Source organism: Lolium perenne, chromosome 7 (assembly GCF_019359855.2).
Source record: "Lolium perenne isolate Kyuss_39 chromosome 7, Kyuss_2.0, whole genome shotgun sequence".
Lineage (NCBI taxonomy): Eukaryota > Viridiplantae > Streptophyta > Magnoliopsida > Poales > Poaceae > Lolium > Lolium perenne.
Genome location: NC_067250.2, coordinates 220,343,371 through 220,364,564, shown reverse-complemented (window position 1 = coordinate 220,364,564; position 21,194 = coordinate 220,343,371). Strand labels below are relative to the sequence as shown.

At 43.1% G+C, this 21,194-nt stretch overlaps 1 protein-coding gene and 2 long non-coding RNA genes across 6 annotated transcripts; 2 read left to right on the top strand and 1 right to left on the bottom strand.

Moving 5' to 3' along the window:
* The first annotated feature begins 2,596 nt into the window (after positions 1 to 2,596).
* Positions 2,597 to 9,430, top strand: LOC127313583 (uncharacterized). Of its 2 annotated transcripts, none has more exons than XR_007859116.2 (4): positions 2,597 to 3,000; positions 6,120 to 6,995; positions 7,105 to 9,071; positions 9,159 to 9,430. It is a non-coding gene; the product is annotated as an uncharacterized lncRNA (long non-coding RNA). The 2 variants fall into 2 exon arrangements; XR_007859115.2 differs by having other exon boundaries at positions 2,602 to 3,000; positions 6,136 to 6,995.
* LOC127313582 (protein FAR1-RELATED SEQUENCE 5) lies at positions 3,360 to 5,905 on the bottom strand. Its single transcript, XM_051344071.1, has 3 exons — positions 3,802 to 5,905; positions 3,600 to 3,719; positions 3,360 to 3,519 (listed from the first exon to the last, which is right to left on the bottom strand). The coding sequence occupies exons 1-3, from the start codon at positions 5,878 to 5,880 to the stop codon at positions 3,439 to 3,441; spliced, it is 2,280 nt and encodes a 759-aa protein (XP_051200031.1). The 5' UTR covers positions 5,881 to 5,905; the 3' UTR covers positions 3,360 to 3,438.
* Positions 9,431 to 13,436: 4,006 nt separating the features above from the next.
* On the top strand, positions 13,437 to 18,792 carry LOC127313581 (uncharacterized). Of its 3 annotated transcripts, none has more exons than XR_007859114.2 (2): positions 13,437 to 17,075; positions 17,168 to 18,792. It is a non-coding gene; the product is annotated as an uncharacterized lncRNA (long non-coding RNA). The 3 variants fall into 3 exon arrangements; XR_011748626.1 differs by having other exon boundaries at positions 13,437 to 17,081; positions 18,097 to 18,792; XR_007859113.2 differs by having other exon boundaries at positions 13,437 to 17,081.
* Positions 18,793 to 21,194: the final 2,402 nt, after the last annotated feature.

Here is a 21,194-nt window from a genome sequence, read left to right as displayed (position 1 = left end):
CCGGCCATACATCGATCAAACTTTTCTGTACTCATTATCATATTATACTATATATAAAAGCTGATCCACTTTGCTGCTCTCCTTCATTTGGTTACTGTTCAAGTGCACATGAATAGTGCCATATTAAAACTGCTACATGAACAATCTTTGGAACAAAGCTGATCCACTTTGTTGCTCTCTCATTCATTTGGTTACTGTTCAAGTGCACATGAATAGTGCCATATTAAAACTGCTACATGAACAATCTTTGGAACAGTACAATATGAAAATTGCTACACGGACAATCTCCATCGCTCTACTCTTTTATGCTCAAAACATACCTCTTCTAGGCCATCTTCCAAAAAATATAGTTACTCCACGAACATCGCCGGTACTACTGTCATCTTTTATCGGAGAAAATATTATACTTACAATACATCTACAAAAATATATTTGCTTCACCGCATGCCGCCTCAAAAATATATTTACTTACAATCATCTAGAGATTTTTGTCCGCACTAGCGTCTTTTTCCACCGCATCACAATCACCCTACATGGCGCGAGAAAAATAATAATTCCAAACCATGAAGCTACAGTAGCGGTTACACATTATTTCAACAATGTAACGATATCTTTGAAAAATATTTAGTTACTCCACCGTCCGTCGCGTATACTATTGCCATCTTTTACCCAATGACAGTGCCCAACGAACATGAATGTATGTCATCTCTTTCCATCGGGGGAAATACTACCGCTTTATTCTATAGCAGCGATCATCTAGAGATTTTTGTACGCATTACCATCTTTTTCCACCGCATCACGATCACTACACGGTGCAGGAAAAATAATAATTCAAAACCATGAAGCTACAGTAGCGGTTATATATTATTTCAACAATGTAACGGTATCTTTGAAAAATATTTAGTTACTCCATCCTTCGTCACGTATACTATTGCCATCTTTTACCCAACGACAGTGCCCAACGAACTTCAACACATGTCACCTCTTTCCATCGGGGGAAATACTACCGCTTTCTTCTGTAGAAGCTTCGGAAATAAAAATACCTTACGGAGCCCAACGAACATGAACGTATGTCACCTCTTTCCATCGGGGGAAATATTACCGCTTCTTCTGTAGCAGTTTCAAAAATAATTACCATCTTTTTCCACTGCATCACGATCACTACACGGTGCAGGAAAAATAATAATTCAAAACCATGAAGCTCCAGTAGCGGTTATATATTATTTCAACAATGTAATGGTATCTTTGAAAAATATTTAGTTACTCCATCCTTCGTCACGTATACTATTGCCATCTTTTACCCAACGACAGTGCCCAACAAACTTGAACATATGTCACCTCTTTCCATCGGGGGAAATACTACCGCTTTCTTCTGTAGAAGCTTCGGAAATAAAAATACCTTACGGAGCCCAACGAACATGAACGTATGTCACCTCTTTCCATCGGGGGAAATATTACCGCTTCTTCTATAGCAGTTTCAGAAATAGAAATACCTTACGGCCCACCGCTATTTTATGCGGTAAAATAGTACTTTTTTCTACCTTCTTGAAAAAATATAGTTACTCCACAGTTCATCGCCTGAACTATTGTGACAATATGATGCCTCTTTTATTAGAAGAGATAGTATTATCTTTTACTAGGGGATTTAAAAAAAAATAGCTACTCCATTGTCTATTGCCTAGACATGTATTCCTCTGTGGTACATACGGAAAAATATACCTACTTAACCAGCTACCGCTTTCTTTAGCAGGGGAAACTACCTTCTTCTACAGTAACTCTAAAAACAACTACAAACTTCTCTACCTTATCTATAAAAATAACTTACTCCCCATTCGCGGCCTCTTTCAACCGGTGCCCCGCTGTCTTTCGGCACCGCAACCATAATGTAGTGTCACACTATTTTCTTTTTATCGTAGCCTCACGATCACCTATTTATTTTTGTCCATACTACCCTATTTTTTCACCGCATCTTGATGAGCCTACGGGCGAGGGAAAAAACCGGATCCTTGGCGCTACAATAGCATTTCTACTTTATATCAACAATATTTCCACAACATCACTTCTACGGTACTTTCGTACCCTGAATTCCTGAATATTGCGGTACTTCCACAATAGGTTATCCAACAATATAATACCCAAGGCCGCGGCGTGCCGCCGCGCATATCTTCCTAGTACCCTATATAAAAGCTAAACGTTTTGACGAGCTAATAGTGACTTTGACACTGTAGAAGCGCTAATTTTGCCTTCCATTGCTTTGGCTGTCTCATGACATCTGTCCTCCCTCGTGAGTCACTGCCGCATTTTTCGTTTTTGTTAATTTTTTTTTGGCGCTCTAATGTCCAAGTTTACCGGTTATCATCCGGTTTCCCTTCAAATTCTCTCTCCAAGTCTCCAACTAACCGACTAGGAGTTCTCCAAAAAAAAAAACTAAACGAATAGGAAACACCGCTAATTCCTCCTTGCCTTTCTCGAAGGTCTCTCTCTCCCGACGGGCAGGGCTCAAGCGGGCGCGGCTCGTCTACAGTTCTTCTATTACTGTACCAGGTACAGTAGTGCAGAGATCTGCCCTCCATTCTAAATGAACGGTAGTACAAAATGATACCGTTTCGTGGCGAAAAGAAAAGAGAAAAATGAATCCACTCTAAGTCACCCCTGTCCTCGCTCACCTTCCTCACTAGTCTAGTCTCTTCTACTGCTGACAGGCGACAGCAATGGCGGAGCTGAAAAATTGATGCGATGCCCTCCGCCGCTCCCTCATCCCTCCTAGCCCTCTATAGCTCTTGCGCCTAGATCGGCTGTTCTCCCCCGTTGTCCGCCATACCGGCTCGAGCGCGGCAGCTCGTACTTGGAGGCGGCGGATCTCGCGGTGGTGCAGCCACTTCTTCCAGCTCGAGCACGGCAGACCCAACTCAAGCGCGGCAGACCCCGATGTTGCAGGCGCGTGCCGCCTCCGTCGATCCGCAAGGACGCTCGCCGACGGACTACAACTCGTTGAATCAGGTGAATTTCTGTCTTCCTTTGCTGCTCTCTGTGAGCTTTTTTATTTTTTGCAAGCTGATGCTGGAAGAGACTGACTGGATTTATAATGGTATGTTACAAGCTAGGACTGCATATAGAGCTTTGGTTTACATACGAGTCGTCTGGATAGTTCGTGCACTCTGCTGTGGGGTTTTCTGAATAATGATTACACTGAACCACATATATGTGTTTCAGTGATAGCATGACACAAAAAAAATTCTGCATTGGTAGTGAAGTTTAGGGTAAAGAAAGAATAGATACACCACAGGAGTAGTGCTAGTAACCTCCGCTGAATCAACCGAATAGAAATTTGAGAAGCTCGAGCCACAAACTAACTCACAGAGCATTTGTATCTCAAAATAAGTACATAGTTTGGTACTGCACATGAGATCTTGCTTATTTATTTCAGTATGTATGAAGCTAATTTGGCCAGCCAGTAAAATATGTGTTGTTTCCAAAGTTCCAAGTATCATCAGGTATGTTCTGCCCCGTGCTAGAGCCCTACAGATGAAAGATAGAAACAATTTATTAGCACAATAGTACAAATTGATAATCGGATTGAGACATGTTAAATTGAATACCAGGAGTAGTTGGGTGTAGCTCGGGATACACCCATATTCCTCAAACCCATTCTCATTTGTTCTACTGGTTGGCATCAGAGGAATTGGGTCTTGTAGTGGTGCTATTTCTTCCCCCTCTCTCTAAGCAAATAAGTTTACAAAATATTACTTTAAATTGAACAACTTTAATTAATATTTTCAAAGATGTGGGTAAGTAACTTACAGAACCAAATTCTTCATGTGGTACTTCTTTACTTGATTCCTTTTTCTTTTTACGGGGGCGCTGCTTCTCAAGCCAAGTTCTCTTTCGCCTTGAAGTTTTCTTCTGAGGTTCCTTTTTCTTTAGGCATGCACTCTGCAACTGGACATCTGGTTGTTCAAGCGTAGCTTCAACATTGGACATACAGCTAGGAGCTTTTTCATCAACTCGCTTGCTGAAGTCATCGAGAGCATTATCTAACAGTGTGCTAGATTCTTCGGACTTCACTGCTCGAGAAGCTATACCAATAAATTTTTTAATGAGAAACTTCAAGCGCTGACTATGTTCAGACCTAGGGTCCTCCAAAACAATATTGCCACGCCTGTCCTCAATAGAAACACTTCGAACTTCTCGAGTCCATCGCTTCAATATATATCGTTCTGGAAGTGACTTAATATTCATCACATCAAGGACTTTTAAAGCATGACTGCAAAGTATACCAGCTCTTTCAAACTGCCCACAGCTGCATGTAACCAATTGCTCTGAATAATTACCTACAACTCTGCACTCTTCTTCAAATGTTGATTCATTGTCGAGACTTCCAATTGCAACTATATATTCATTGTGTTCTCCTACTGCCTTGATGTATGCTGACATGGACCTTTCATATTCATTCTGAAAACTCTCAAATATATTTGGAGTGTAAACTTTGCTTGCCTGCAATAACATAGGAGTTCTCACTTTCAGTCTAGGTAACTTTTTCCGAGACTCATACTCTGAATTTAACTCGTTATCTCGCTTTCCTTGGATGGCTCTCTCTAGATGCTTGAAAAAACGCAATATGTCAAGGTCCGACTTCAAATGTTTTTTCAAGTCACTATTCAAGCTCTCACTTAATTGTGTGCTTCTCATTCCTAGTGTATAAACATTCCTCATGTAACAATTTGCCCACTTCTGTTTTACTTTGTAAATGCTATCCAACCAAGTCTGTGTATCCACCTTGCTTCTCATGACATGGAAAACTTCTTCAAATGTTTCCTCATCCTCGTACCCATACATGCAAGCACTAAAATCCGAAAGCACATTTGTTTCATCTTTCTTGGGAGGAGGCAAATGTTTCACAGCATTTTGCATTATGTGAAAAGTGCACAGTCCATGCCATGCTTCTGTAAATACAACCTCAATTGCATTTCCCATGGCGGTATCTTGATCGGTGAAGATAGTTTTGGGTTGTTTGTTCTTATGAACAGATAAAAATGTTTCAAATAGCCATTTGAAAGAGTCAAATGTTTCATCATATAGAAGAGCAGCACCAAAAATCACAGTTTCTCTAAAATGGTTGAATCCGACGAAGATCCCAAAAGGTCTGTACTCTTTGTTTGTACCAAAAGTAGTGTCAAAGGTCACAACATCACCGAAAAGAGCATAGTCAATGATCATCCTAGCGTCAGCCCAAAAGATGTTTGCTATTTTTTCTTCACAGTCGTGCTGTAATGCAGACTCAAATGAAGGGTTCTCCCGAACTTTGTCTCGAAAGTATTTCAGCATACTTCCGGCTTCGCCATGCACCAACTCCCTTTGACGCTTTGTACGCAAGTAGTTTTTGTGGTCACGGCGCAAATATCCCAAGTTTGCTGATCCACCAACTTGCCGGCTTGCTTGCTCATGTGCAGCTTTGGGAAGTATTCCTGAAGCATCTGCAGTGTCAATTTCAAAAGCTTGTAGAGCTGATATCTTACGCTGTGACGGCATCAGGTGGCGTGTTCCTGGCAATTGAAGAGCATGGTTGTGTTCAAGATCCAAATTCTGGATTTGGTAATCCCCTACTTCTCGATCTAATGTGATGTCCATCTTTACTTTGCAACCAGTTCTTGTTTCCGCACGAGGACATCGTGTCTTATGATCTCTTTTATCTTTTGCTCGATAACCCTCATTTGAGCAAACATATCTCGCAGAAGTGACCACCCCATCAGTTTTGCTCTTGTTTTCATAATTTTTCCTGACATCAAAACCAATATGTCCACCATAGCTAGTCCAAAAGTCCAAAGCCTCTGTTCTACATTTAAATTTCATCCCAATTTGAGGCATCCAGCTAGGTATCATATTTGTCCTGTCAAAACATGTGTGGCTCAATTGAATTGTGCAAGTGCGCAACTTAAAAAATGTATCAATGTACCAAAAAGTTAATATCACAACGAAGCTATGTTATTTACAATGTACTACAAGTGAATAGCAGATTAAAGCTAGCAATCAACGTCTACGCATAGATTACCTACACTGAAAGTAAATTTAACTCATATAGATTATCTAGACTTATACTCTGAACTTGCAATCTATAACAGGTAATACCTTGAACAGGAGGAGGGAGAGGTGTCCGACGGCATCACACGACAAAGGAAGCACAGAATGAAGTAAGGAGTTGTGTCGTTGCCGCCGGCGAGGCGTTGAGGATGGGATCCAAGTCACTGCGGGCATCAAGGAAGGGCGTCGTGTCGCTGCCGGCGTCGAGGAAAGACGCTGTGTCAAGCTTCCGGCGGCAAGTCGTCAAGGACGAGCCCTGTGTCTCTACCAGCGGATGTGTCACCTGGAGGAGGGACTAGAGATGCCCATCCCGCGATGCACTGTTTGGTCCAATTGATCCTCAATCTCCAGGAGAGGATCGTGCTTTCATTTTTTGGCGCCAGTTTAGAAAGTAATTTGGCGCTAATAAAAAAAGATACGTGTGATATTCCCTCCATTTCTCCTTAAACACAGGAAATTTGTTTCTAATTTTGTGTCCACCGGTTGACTAAAAGAAGGCCCGTTAGATTAAATGAACGGCAGAATCTGCACTACTGTACCCGGTACAGTAATACAAGAACTGCAGAGGAGCCGCGCCCGGCTCAAGCCTCCTCCTCTCTTTCTCACCGCCTCATCGGCACCTGCGGCCGCACCCCACCGCGCCGCTCCAGACCCTTGCCCTTCCCAAGCCCTTCACCCTCCTCTCTCTCTCTGACCGCTGTGGGGGGCCTGCCTAAGTTTCGTTGTCCAAGGCCCTTTTCTGGATCGTGCTTGGTTCAGGGAAGAAACGGGAGGTCGAGGGAGGCAGTTGTGTGCGGGCCCGAAGAGCAGATTCGGGGAAGAGCGCGGATGGGCGCCGCTGGTGACTGTGTGGGGAGGACCGCCGGGATAGAGGTGTCCCTCACGACGGCAGCACCACCAGATATGCCACCAGTCTGGTGATTCTTTGTTTTGTGTTCCGTTGATGTTTCTGTGTATGGAGCTCTCCTACTGCAGACTATGTACGATTTCTTGATCTTCTTTTAATTTTGCTTTGTGCTTCTACAGGTCGTTGTAGATTTGACAGGATTGGCAGTGTTTGCAATGTTTCTGCTGGGTTATGTGCTCTGGCCGACGACTCTGTGTCAAGTTTGTTGATGAAGGGAGTTTCTCCTTATCATGTTCCTGGTTTGTCTGATCTTTGTGCGTCCTTTTTCCTACTTTTGGTGGCCTTGTGATTCCTTTCAGATTCTTCTATCTTCTATACTTCTTTCAGGTACGTTTCTATGCGGATCCTGGTTGGCCCGATTGAAGATTGGAGAGAGGAGGTCATGCCGGCCTCGCCAACGGCCAATCCATGTTTCTTGCTATATGCGGCATCAGCTTATGCTATATGTTGATTTGGTTGGTTTTGTTGGGCTTTCAGTCTAGACTTGTGTGTTTCTATGTGGCACGTGCAAGCAAGATGGTAAGACTGCTCTTTGTTTCTTGCCAAAAATATATAGCCTAAGGAGCGACTATGCCCTCTTAAAGATAGTTGATTGCACATGTACATGAGATCTGTCAGTTTTGTCAATATAAATAAGTGTTCCTTTACCAAGGATGTAGCTAATTTCTCATATTGCACTTCTTGTGGCCTTGCTTCCATCCTCTGCGGCAAGCCGCACTATGCAGCGCCACTTGCAGGATGACGTGCGAGATCATCTACCACATATTGAGGTTGGCCTGAAGGCTGTGGTGATCAGTGGCCATCCGTGTGGGCCTGGAGTATGGTGTGCTTCCTATACAGGAATAAAACTAAAGAAGATAACTCTGAAATCCAGTCTGCTCAACCAACTGAAGAAAATTGTTTGGGAGGTTTGGCAAGGGAAGTTGATCAACAAAGAACACAAAAAGATATTTAGTATAATTTCATATTGTGCTATTAGTTTTTTTGCATAGTTAATAATCTTAGATTTCTCAGGAATTTAAAGTTGTTTTCTTATATTTTGATATGCATGTGTCGTACCACACATAAAGTACAGCCAATCTGTTTTTTGTGTCCTGCCTTTAGGCATTATGGAAGGCAAGAAATAACAATCCGTTCAATGAAAACAACCCAACAAGATCTGAACTCATTAATAAATAGCAGATGAGCTAATGAGAGTTATGGGCAACAAGGTCGACTTCACCAACGGATAGCATTAAGTTGTGGGCTGATCAGTTTCGTCCCAACAATTAAAACTCATATCCACCCTCCTGTTCCATTTTCGTTTCTTTGTATGTTTTACTTTTTTTATTTTTTCTCCATGATGCAAATGTAACAATTGCCAGAAGGCTGAGTGAAGCTATAAGTTAGAGGATCCTCCACGTTTTTTCTTCAGGCAAAAAAGCACGCAAAGTAACATATCCAAGATCTAGGTGAGTATATTAGCCTACTCTCATCCATATATGTCTTATTCTGTCTTCCCTTAATAATTACAATTTGCATTGACCAATATTATGCCAGATTAAGTAACCCTTCCCTGGTTTTTAGTTGAGATAACATCATACATGGAACAGATGTATGTTACACTTGGCAGTGTATTTCTGTTTTACTGGATGTCAACTTTAGAACAATTAAATAAGTTATCTGATGATGATTAGATGTTCTTTTCATCAGTTTAGTTCTAAAACAAGGAACTGAGCTGTTTTGCTGGTTGCGTATTTTGTTTTACTTTGCAAATAGTTCCTGAATAAGGTGAACTGTCCTCGGTTTCAACTTGAATAAAAAAAGTTGGTATTTATCTATTTTCTATGCCATACTCTTACTCATTACCGGTACACTATCCTTTTTTTCTTCTTTCAATCGCAGCCCTATTTCTCAGATCATTTCATTCAGGTTAGAAAACAATAAGGTAGTAAGAGATTCGAACAATTGAGCAAGTAGTACCAAGTTGAGCAGATAGAGTGATGGATGGCATGGATTCTTGGCTGGATACTGCAGTTCTTCATTGCTCGATGTGTTCATATATGCTGATGCTATCCTACATGGAGCGCTTCCTGTTTAAATATAGGTACACTAAGATTTTCCATGCTCCTTGATTTGGAAAATTCCAGAACTATCCATAGAGTACTAATTAACCACTCAATATTAATTGCAGAATCATGTTCATGTTCCAGGATTCAACTCGAAGATCCAACAATTGATGGCTATGGCTTCTCATTGCTCAGAATATCTATAAGAGATGGATCCCTTGCTGACATAACTTCAACTTAGTCAAGATAGGAGAACCATGTAGCCAGTACTATGTTTTATGTACCTTTCTACCAAAGATATTAAAGACTATCTTCTTCAGTTTTGTTCTATATCCTGTTTATGGATGTGTATGTGTTCAGTCAATAAATATATCAGGAGTTGTTCTTTATATTTCAACATTCATGTCGCTTCTTATTGTTATAGTGATCTACTGCGTCTACAAGATTTTCTCTACCCAGAACCATTCAATTTTTGATTAGCAATCTAGTTACCAAATGAAAATTTCACTAGAATGATATAACTAAAGTTATATTTCAGAGTTAAAGTATGCTCCAGAGAGTTGTTCTTTTCCTGTAGATTTTTGGTCCTTGGTTTCCTTAGTGCCACAATTTTAGTTCAGATCTATGCAGGGCAGGTCAGCTCCTAGCAACAGCGGATAGAAACCAAATTTGTACGGCATTATACAGCTATAATTACAAATTCTAGCAGATGTTGCTTCGCAGTAACCACAAAAGGAAGGATACATACCTGTCAATGTTAGCTCAATCTGCACCTACTCGATCTGTTCCAACGGTTGCTCCTATCTAGCGTTTCGTGATGAACTTGCTGATAGCATTGCTGATGCAAGCTCTCTTCTGCTTGCAGATCCTGTACTCCTGTAGGCAAGATCCACGGTAGCTCCATGATGTCACCACGGTACGCAACACATGCCGCCTCCCCGATGCCCCTCTCCACCAGCCGAGCTTGGACTCCCCCATCCCCTGCTGCCCCAATCTCTCCGCCTCTTGCAGCTCCCGCATGTAGCTCCAACAGTCCAGCTTGGCCTTCGCCCATCTCCTTGCTGCCCCAATCTCTCTTCCTCCCGCAGATTCCAAATGAAAGATCTGCAATTGCTCCATGATTCCCCTCCTCCCCAGCCTTCCCAACATATCTTCTCTTATTGCTATTTTGGTCTCTAGAGCATTCGAGATAGCGAGCAATAATAAGGAGTATACCATACACGACAAGGCAACGCCGATGAAGCTGGCCAACCGAATATGAGCAGAATGAAAAAAAAACACTTTGGCCTGCTAACCAACCGAAGAATATGAGCTAACTTTTTTTTGTAGTAGCCCGTTAGGTGAGTCACCAATTTGTTTCTTAGTACAGGCCAACAATATCGTTGCAAATGGGCAAAATGAAAAAAAAAACAGTAGAAGAATGGAACATCACCGTCTGGCTATGTCCATTAAAAAAATATTATTTTGGACGTTTTGAGTAATAGTGATAACTTGAATGTTCTATCAAAGATATTGTTAGTTACATAAGTCACCGATGTATCGCTGCCGACTGGTCTCTAGCATATAATCCCGATGTACATAAGTCACTGTAAATTCAGTGTATAATCCAGTGTATATCATGTTGCAACTTTCTCTCTATTTTCACTCATATTGTTCATTTAAGTTAACTTCTAACAAAGATCCCAAATATGAACTCCACAATAATTAGCTTTAACTCTATCCACGAATAGATTACCACTACGGGCGCGTCGTGTCGCCGCGCCTATGCTTCCTAGTTTAGTCCAACATCGCTCGGAAATGCATTTTGCCTAGATGCACCCATTATCTAAAAAACATATTCCGAGGAACTACAAAAATCTGAAAAAAAATATCTAAGTGTATATCCGCGCATTATTTGTCCTCGTGCACAGTTTCGTGAAAGAATGACATTTTTCCGTGTAAAAAAGATATTTTTTTTGCTCCAAATGGCTTCTCACAAGATATTTATTTGTTTGTTTGCACCGTCCAAAAAAATTCCTTTTCTCCACAAAATTTAATGTACTAACATTGTATATCCAGATCTACAATGAGGATTTTTTTCAGAATTTATAATATTATAAATTCAATTAAAATGCATTTTTCTGTAAAAGATGCATTTGAACCTATGAACCAAAACACCATGTCCACCGCCTCCTCCTTAAACACCTTTCCGTTCGCCTTGACCCAATGTAATACCAGGGTGTAGGAAAATTCACTCATTTAAGTTAAACCAATTATTTTGGTTTGAATAGAATAAATGAATTATTTTGGTGGGATTTCTCTGTATATTTCTTTTCAGCCGTATTTCTCACGCTACAAATTTACTCTATTGGGGGGGGGGGGGGGGGGGGGTGATGTGGGGATGTCTCACGTTGCAAAGGTACCCCTCCGTTCGCAAATAGGTGATTTAACTTTGTCTAGATGTGGATATATCTAGATGCATTTTAGTATAGATACCTCAGAATTTTGAAAAAAGTTGAGTCACTTATTTTATGATGTAGGGAGTATATTTGATGTTAGGAATTACTAAAAGATATAATGCTGTTGCGATCGGAGCCAGGTGAAGGCACTCCCGCGTGCGTGATTTTGGACTGTAGGATCTAAGGTACAAACGATCCATGCCGTCAGGGCATCTCCAACGGGGTGACCCAAACCGCGCCCGCGCGTCCGTTTGGGTCGAGCCGGACAAAAATGCGGCCCAACGCGGGGACGCACCGCAAAAGCGGATGGCCGCGGCGTCCGGAACGACGCAAACCCGGCTAAATCTGGGCCGGGTTTGCGTGGCCGCGGATGGCACGCGGCGTCCTCGCGTGTCCGGCTGGTCCGCCTGGCTGGCACACATGTCGGTGCCCCAGTCCTATTAAATGTGGACTGGGGAGGGGGACTGTCCCTATCCAGTCCCCACTATCCACTCCGGCCGCACGCGCGAGCTCGAAGCTTCCGCGCCGCCATGGCCCCGAAGCGTGAATTCGCGCCGTCCGCCAACGACCACGAGGCCGGCAGCAGCCGGCGCCGCGCGCGGCGTTCGCCATGGGGCCGCCGACGCCCGAACGCGATCGGATCTACGTCACCGTAGCGGTGGCACGAGATGTTACGGGACGCCGCGTCCCAATGCCGTGGGGGACGTGAACCTCCCCACGGCCGGCACTGAGCGGATCGGGTTCGGTGCCGCCCATCCCGCCGTCGAGCCGCGCCCGCGTCGCGGAGATCCGGAGGCGCCGCGCGCAGCCGCGCGGACCTCCGGGAGGACCCCGCGTACGGCGACGCAAGTCCCAAATCGTGGAGCACGATGCGCGCCGGCAAGACACGTGCTTCACGTCGGCGACGGCGCGGCCTCGCGCGCGGCCGCGCACACACAAGGCGGTCGGGCCGCCGCCGCGCGGCTCAGCTGTACATCGACGAGCCGCAGCCGCAGCCTTCGCAGCGGCCCTGCCGCAGCCCGGCAGCGAGAGGACGAAGACGACCGGAGGCTGCGGCGGCGCTCGCGGCGTCCCGCGAGCAGTGCGACCTCGACGAGCGGCCAAATGGCCGCACCTCGCCGAGACGCCGCGCGTCTCCGCCCGGCGGAGAAGGCCAGAAGGCCCAGGAGAACGTCCGGGCGGAGCGTGGGCCTTCCTCGAGATGGCGCGCCGAGAGAGGAGGACACGCGCCGCGGCGCTCCGGGAGGAGGAGGAGCGCCGTGTCGCGCTCTGGCGGAGGAGGAGCGCCGGGCCGCGCTCGGCGGAGGAGGAGGAGGAGCGACTCCGCAAGGAGTCCGCGCGGAGGGCACGACTGCGCAGGCCGGCGAGCCCGCCGAACCCGCTCTCCGGCTGGGAAAGGGCGCAGTGGTCGCCCTGGCCGGAGTCCCCGCCGCCCTCCGGCGTTTCTAGCCGGAACAGCGCCTCATCGTCATCGACGCCGACGACGACGAGTACTACTGGGGGTAGTACTACCGGCGGCCACCGCCTGCTCGCAAACCCTGGCTAGGGTTTTTTTTTAGTTTAAAGCCCATATAGGGCTTTCTTTTGTGTAAAAATTGCCCAAAATAGGGCTAAGTTTAATTACCAAGTAGTTTAAATTTATGTTTTGTTGTTTTTCCTTTTTCATTTCGATTTTTGTTTCATTTATTTCATATGCGCTGCGTCCACGCGTTGGGCGTGGCGCGCGACCCAAACGGATACGCGGACGCGGGCCGCTGTCCGCGTGTCCGGGCGGCCACGCAAACGGCCCAAAACGGACGGCCCAACGCGTCCGTTTGGGTCAGCCGGTTGGAGATGCCCTCAGTTTCATCAGAGATCTTTCCCCCTAGGCTGTCTTTTTACGGTAACTGTAACTGGAACCGGCCTAAGATGGGTCCATCCTTCAGTTTCATCCCACCGAGACAATTTCGTAAAAAAACAAATAGCGCTCCTCCCCACCCCGCCTCAGTTCTCCCCTTCGACCGCCCCTCCCCACCTCCGAAATCTAGGTCGCGGCGGCCGCTCCGGCCGCACGCCCGACTCCCTGCCGCCGGCATCCCTTCTCCCCTCCCCCTTCCACCGCACGTAGAGTCCCGCCCGACTCCCTGCCGCCGGCGCACTTCCACGACCTCCTCGCCGCCCTCAGCCCGGCCATCAACGCCCTCTTCTTCGCCCCCGGTGCCGCCACCTCCTCGGGATGCAAACTGCCTCAGCTTCTGCAGGGGGTTCAATGCCTGCTGCACGCAAGCCCGGGCCTCGCTGCTGCCGGCTCAGCTCCTCCGCGTGTCCATCGCAGTCTGCGCCGTCACGGGGGCGCCCTGCGGTATGAGGTTCCAGCCCGACGAGGACGGCGGGGACATGAAGTCTGTGGGCGAGCTCGCGCCGGGGGAGATCGTCGTGTTGCTCTCGATGTGATGGGGCATGGTCTGGAGCGGTGCGCGGGGCGCCCTGAGGGTTTCTGAAGGGGTGAAAAGGCTGCTCCCGGACGTCTCGCAACTGGTGCTGTCGGCACCCTCGGGGATGACGGGGAGTCTAGGGATGGGAGGTTTAGAGTGTTACTGGGAAGGGGGTGACGGTCACGTCATGGGTGATCTCCACTGTCCCCGGGCTTGGCAGCGGCCTCTCGCATTATGTGCAGGACATGTTGCCGTCCTGCGAGGTTGATGCAGTGAAGGTAATCCAATCGTATTTCAGAGTAGTTTGTTATCATAAAATATTGAACAACTTTCTTTGTTAACTCATATAATGGATCTTAGATTAGTGCAATTTGATGTGCCATCACCATTGTTTCCTTAGTTCATAGAGGTCGTCGCAGTGTGATCAATTTTGGTAATCCCTTGTGCATCTACTTGATTCTAATTCCTTGCTAAGAAAGCCATATTATTCTTTTTTGCATTTGATTGTTTAGAACGAATAAACGATGTTTTTCCCTGTAAGAATGTTTCTTAATTTTGTTTCTGCTAGAGCACAACCTATTTAGAGCATCAATGGAGAAACCATCAAAACAGATCAAAGAACAATTCTGTTCAGGTTAGGATTGTTCCAGTTACTGGGTTAGAGTTTCAGAGTTTTTCACTTGAACACGATTTTTTCTGTTTAATTATACAATGAAACAAGCCTTGTGCTATGATGGAGAGCTGAAGATGAGATGCTTCTGTAGCTGCTATAAATTAAATAGATGTATTTAGAGCAATTGTAGAGTGTAGACAATGACATTTCCATGTATCTCTTTCCAAGTTAAGGGATTTTGACATAGAATTGACTTAACTCTAAGAAGTGCGTATATTGAAAATAATAATGTGTGGATGATCTACAATTAGTAAATAGTGTAAGCCTGCTGAGCTGCATGTGTTCTATGGGAATCTGCCGCTCCATGCGCTGGTCTGTGCCGGTGCGACATGTGCCCCACTGTGGGGTTTACTTTGACCGTTGTTGCTGCGTCGGTTGGGCGTATGTGCTGAGGTTGCGGTCATATCTCACATGAACTCCGCCGCTCACTCCTCATCCCCTACTAGGGCTCATAGCCCCCGCCCATCTCTTGCCCCCACCGTACCTCCGTTCCGCCCTCCATCCCGAATCACCAGCCAACCTAGGTTGTGCCGCTGTCCATCGTCGACTTCATTGGTTCCAAGCGGGGAATGGAGGGGACTTAAAGGGAGGCTTCTATGGATGAGCGGCAGGAGGCCACCCACCTCCATGTTGGTCCCTACAAGACCCATAATCAGAGGTGGTGGGATGGCGTTGCGCTGGCCCGTACCGCTGTCATTCATGATGGGGCAAGAAATTATCGTGTTTGCTTGGGGGGTTGGGGGTTTGGGGATTAGAGGCAGGGAATGGGAGTTGGAGATGTAGGGACTTTTTAATCCATTGATTGTTTGGGTGGAGTGGAGTTAAGTAGGGAAGTGAAAAGGTAATTAAGACGGGGGGATGTGGAATATGCGTCAACTCCCATTCCCTTTCCATTGATTTGCCAAACAAGCTGGGTACATTCCGCCCGCTGTATGTCCACGGCCTCAACGTCTTGGGCTCGGGCGTTTCTGCTTCTGGACATGGCAGGGACATGGCAGAAAAGCTGCATGCACGTTGCTGTGTGTTTATCTAAGTATGCATTTTTTAGACATGTATTGAGTATTCATTAATACACTGCAGAGGTACATCAACAAAGCCAATGTAACAAATAATATTCGTACTTCCATAGTGAGAAGTTTGTACCAACTTTATGTTTCTTACTACAGAAATGCATACATAGATATGATCCTAACATAGATAATAAATATTTGACTGGAATTTAGTATAAGGATTAATGCAGCTTTAGAGTGGTTGCAGATTGGTTTATTGATATCTAATAACATTTCACTTTTAGATAGTTTACCTCATATATTTTCTGCATTGTTGCAAATGGTCCTGAGGTTTGAGCATAAGAGTGCTTAGAGTATAAAGATCAATAGATGGCGAGGGATCCAACATCAGAGGTACATGAAGTTACAAGTCTACCCCCTTTTCATGTGACAAAATTTTTAGGTGAATTATCTGTTGCACCAATTTTGTCAAGAAATCCAAATTATTGATTTGAGTAGAACAAGAAATATTTCTCACAATTGCATTTTCAATCTAAACAACAAATGTGTTTAAGTTATAAGCTATATTCAATATTTATCTTGCGTGTACATGATTGACTCTTCCTAGACTTGGACCAACAATTTTATTCTTAGCTTCTTAGATGCAATACATATCAATATATAGATCAGTTTATCAACACCTTAGTTGCAAAGGAGTTCTAATTATTCATTAAATACATGTTTCTTGAATAAATATTCATTTTTGCATGACGGATGGCATGTCAGATTAGTTGCTACTGTTTTGGTACCGTCATTTATATTTTCCTACACAATCTAGATTTTATACCCCAGATCAGCTACATCATATTCTGTTATTTTATTGACAGGGAGCTTTGGTAAGCTTATTATGCCTTGATATTATTTTTCCCCTGAAATGCTGGAATCATGTGCAACACTCTATCAACTCAGTCAAAAAAAAAAAACTGCATATCTAGCAACTGTCAAGCTATAGGTGTAACTTCAGTATACCTATATGATCTGTCGTGCACCTTTCATTCTTTTGTACTAAAGAATTCTACAAGGATTTGGCCATCATCATTGGTTTAAGTGTGCTCATCTTGGATCTCTTCCCGTGTTCACAAAATGTTTGTTTCATTTTTTCTTTACCTCGAATTTGTTTGGATCTCTTCCCGTGTTCAAAAAAAGTGGGCAATAACTTAAGGCGTTGGTAAAAATATTTTCTTATATGTTTGTGTTCTATCTTTAGCGACTCTTTATATTTCACAGTGATGGAAACGGTGGGTGTGAAATGGGAGAGGGTTCTTATATATTTATGTGGTTCAACCACCTTTAATATTTCACTGTGGCGACAACGTGTGTAGCAGGAGTGGGTGCCGGAGGAGGTAGTGACCCCAGGGAGTAGTGGCCGTCCTAGGTGGCTTGGCATCATCGCCGTAAGACCCGACTTATCTTCCATGTGTGATGGTGGTTGGGGTAGAAGTGTTGTCAAGCGAATGAGTCGCATCAGGTACAGGTACAACATGCTCTTTGCACCTGGACCTTTTTAGTTGTATCACAGGTTAGGCGCCTCCAGTTAATTGTCTTATTTGTGTTATGTAGGATATGCTATACCCTGGACCATAATTTATGAATGTGATGAGAGGTCCTGTAAGAATACTTTCAAAACTGCATTAGCGTGGTCTACTAATCCATACTTGATACACTGTATTGTGTCTTTTTCTACACACTTTGTTTCCAACTATCATGTATAATCACTTCTCAGTTTAGATTTTGTGTAATCTATCATAAAGCAGATGCATCCATTATATTACAGTTTGGTAGGTGATTCACAATCGGCTCTACAAACAAAATATATATATGGTCCAGGGTCCTTCGGATTGTTCAAATGTATCTCAATGCATGGTTACGACAGAAAATTGTATTGTACCTATTGTACACTTTCTTGACAACATTGAATCTGTATCTCTGCTCAATTGCATATTTTCATAAGGTATTATGTGCTTAAAAGAAAATGGTGGAAAGTAGCGGCATAGTGTGAATTATGCTTTTTACGCTCTACATAGCTTTGATGGATTTCAGAATCTCAGAAAATGAAATGACTAGAGTAGTAGGTCAAATTCTGATGCTTGATCTGTATCCCCATTGTCCTCTCTATTATAAGATCCTTTGTATATAAGCTTCTAAAATTTAGTATAAGTAATAAGTATATCCTGCATTTAGTGGTTTAGCTTGAATTCAGATGTTATAGAACTCTTTTGTGGCTTTTAAATTCCAACAAGTTCCAATCATCGATATAGTAGCACCTAGCAATCCTACTGTGTGGTTTTCATAATCTAGCTCTGGTGACCTCATTTTTTTTACCTTCATCAAGCAACATGTTAGTTGGTTGTGGAATTGAACTTCTTTTCATATTTTTGTGGAATTGAACTTGGTGTGTTACCTTTAGCTTTTTTAAGCTTTCTTATCAATGTACCTTTTTTATTTGGTAGAAAAACAATGGTTCTTGAGAATACAAATATCATGTACAGATGTGTCCAAGAAGTAAAAAGAATGTGCTCTGAAAGGTGCAGATGGCCACGAAGAGACCACCGAAAAGTGCTGATCGATATCCACATGATACTGGGCATAACTGAAAAAGTAGCAAGTGTGCAACAACAGACTGAGGCAAGCACTGAAGCAACATTGTGCAGGATGTATATTAGCCAGGTAAGGTGTTCCAAAGGTTGTGCTATTTTCTGGAAGTTTTGGCCAGCACAGCCAGAAGAGAGATAAAAATGGAACAAGTTGACACGTGAAACTAGCACTCAGGCATATTATACACCTTGAAGATTGTTCCAGTGTAGAGATGGGCTGGACTTATGATGCATTTCTCGATAAATTACAATGCTGACTTAGAACAAAGCAGAAGTACACTATCGTGTCCATGGCCGTGGCGAGCAAGAGCTGCTTGAAGTATAACAAAGCCCTGCATCTATAAACCTTGCAAACATCACACAATCTTTGGGTAGTGCTTACGGAACAAAGCAAACCCTTCAATGCATTTTTTTTACTTTTAGGTATATGTTCCTCTGGTTTAGGAAAAGGATAACAATTTAGAGACATAGTTTCAAAAGATACTATTTTTATTCGATCTCTCAATTGGAGTTTGTACGAATGTGCTACCTTTGCTGATTACCATGTGAATTATACTTAAATGTAACCAGCTTGGCGCGTTGGCAATTTTATTTTATTCTCCATTTCAAACCGCTCTCAGTGAGAGGCAGCTGATGTACGTAATCCTAAAAACATAGATGGAGTATTGCCATGGACATTAATCATGGAAACTTTGATTTGTTACACTTGGTTGTGTTACAAATTAAGGCGTTCTAAGTGTACCGCAACAGCCACGTTGTGCAAATGCTATGCAGACGGCGAGGCGAAGCTCGCCTGTTCCTCTAGTCCATTTTAGCCATAATATCTATGGTAGCTCTTCGTAGCTCTTCAATTTTGCCATCCAACATAGTACTTTTCGTGATTTCATCGGATGAATTCTTCACGTTCGTTAATCCGATTCTAAATTAATTTTACGGGTAGTTTAGTCTACCCATTCCACAAAACTTCCATGTTGGTAGTTCTTTCTTCTAAGCACCCTAACTACATCATCAGATACATTGACGCCGGAGGAACCCAATACTGAAGTAATCTCATTTTTTGTAGATTTCTAGTGAAACCAAGGATATAATCTACGTTTTCATCACCTTTTGCAAACAGACGTTTATGGACATTTGAACCATCAGGAGACCCAATGTGAGAAAACCCTATTAAAATTTCTCCAGTTTTAATCTAAATTCAAAATTTCCAGTCCATATGAAAGTTTGCTTGAAACACAACTGATTATATAACCAATCCCAATAATAATCCATATGTTTAATTTCAAATAGTTTGAATTCCAATTTTGATTTTGAATCAAACCTTCAGGTGATCATATCTTTACCGCTCTACATCCAAATTAATCCATTCTTTTAACCAAATTCGAAAAATATTTATGTATTTTAATATTTGATATTCTATTTGGTTCTTGTATTTAAATTTGGACTTTTTTATTTGAATTCTTCTCACCTAAAGGCTATGAGGAGATACAGATAGTGTTACTACACCAATGACGAACTAATCCATCATCAATCAAAAGGCAAGTTGCACCGCTATGCTGCTTAATTTACGATAGATTATGGGTGCAAGCGATAGTTATTATTTTGTAGTCCAAGTATTTTATAAACTGGATAAGTTTGTTTAGCTATGTCCCATGTTAGAATAAGTCGTAAGAATTATCACCCCCACCTTGTAACCTTAGTTAAATTTATGCTAGATTAAGTTATTGTAAACTTTTTGAAATATATAGTCATGCTTAGCCATCCTAAATGAAATTCGTTGGGAGGTTCAAATCAAATAATATTTATGAAACAAAGATGTATGTGAAATATTTTTATCAAGTTAAAAAAAGTAAAATTATTTTATTATGGGCGGAGTGGTATGTGGGGCCATTACATGTGGAGTTGTGTGCTCAAATTGGTTGGAACCGCCATCGAGGAACCCCAAAAAGAACAAATTCATGTCTACACTGCTGAGTTATTTAGTGAAGCCACATGTCATTATGGGCTCTCGCTTGGTTGATTAGCTTAAGGAAGGATCGTCATCGGCATGGGACTTTGTGTCTATTTTGAATGGGCGTGCCTATAAATAAGTAGTTTGCCATTTGCGAAAGACCTTGGCATGAACTTCAGAATGTGCCAGGTGGGAAAAGTGAACAACCCGATGGCATGCAAGAACATAGGATCATTCGTGCATTCGTGGAAGTATTATTTCTGATTTTTATATTGTATCGAACAAGGAGCGTAGGAGGATGTTTATCTGCGATGTTTCTGTCGCACCCAAGGTGTCACAAGTATTAGGATAATTGATTGGAAGGAATAAAAATGGAATATGGTGAATATAAATAACGGAATTTGAAGTGTTGAAAGTGCAATAAAGTAAAGTGCATAAAAGTAAACAACTATTAAGAAGTAAAGGGGTTCATGCAGATGGAAAGGTAGGTGCGGGGGGATTCAGTTCACGGTGATAGTGAATGTGCCGGGTGGAATAAATGTGATAAGTGAATATGATTCTTCCTATTTATATTTGAGAAGGCAAGAACCGCCAAAAAAGACTCCTCGTGGTAGATTTCCTCTTTCTCCAATGATCCTTCTTACTGTTACCAAAGTCATGGTCAACGCATCTATTAATGTGTTTAAACTAGATCAAAGTTTTAAGCTTGGTTGTTCCTTGTGATTCCTCAAATATTGCTAGATTCTCTTTGACATCGGCCGTATCAATGGGGTGTTTCTCTGATTCACTAGCAAACAAGTTCATGTCTATGAGTTCTTAAGATCATGTTGCACGGGCCTTTAAATTAGATAAAAATATTAGGTTCACATAGAGATTCATTGTCATGCATGATCATCTTAATCATACATTCACAAATAGATGGAATAAAATTGGTACACCACATCTCACCAATCCCCTGCATCTTCCACGCCAATGGGATCTACTCAAACATGAGAGGAGAATAACGCAATGATATCATATCAATGTAAATAGAGTTCATCTTGAT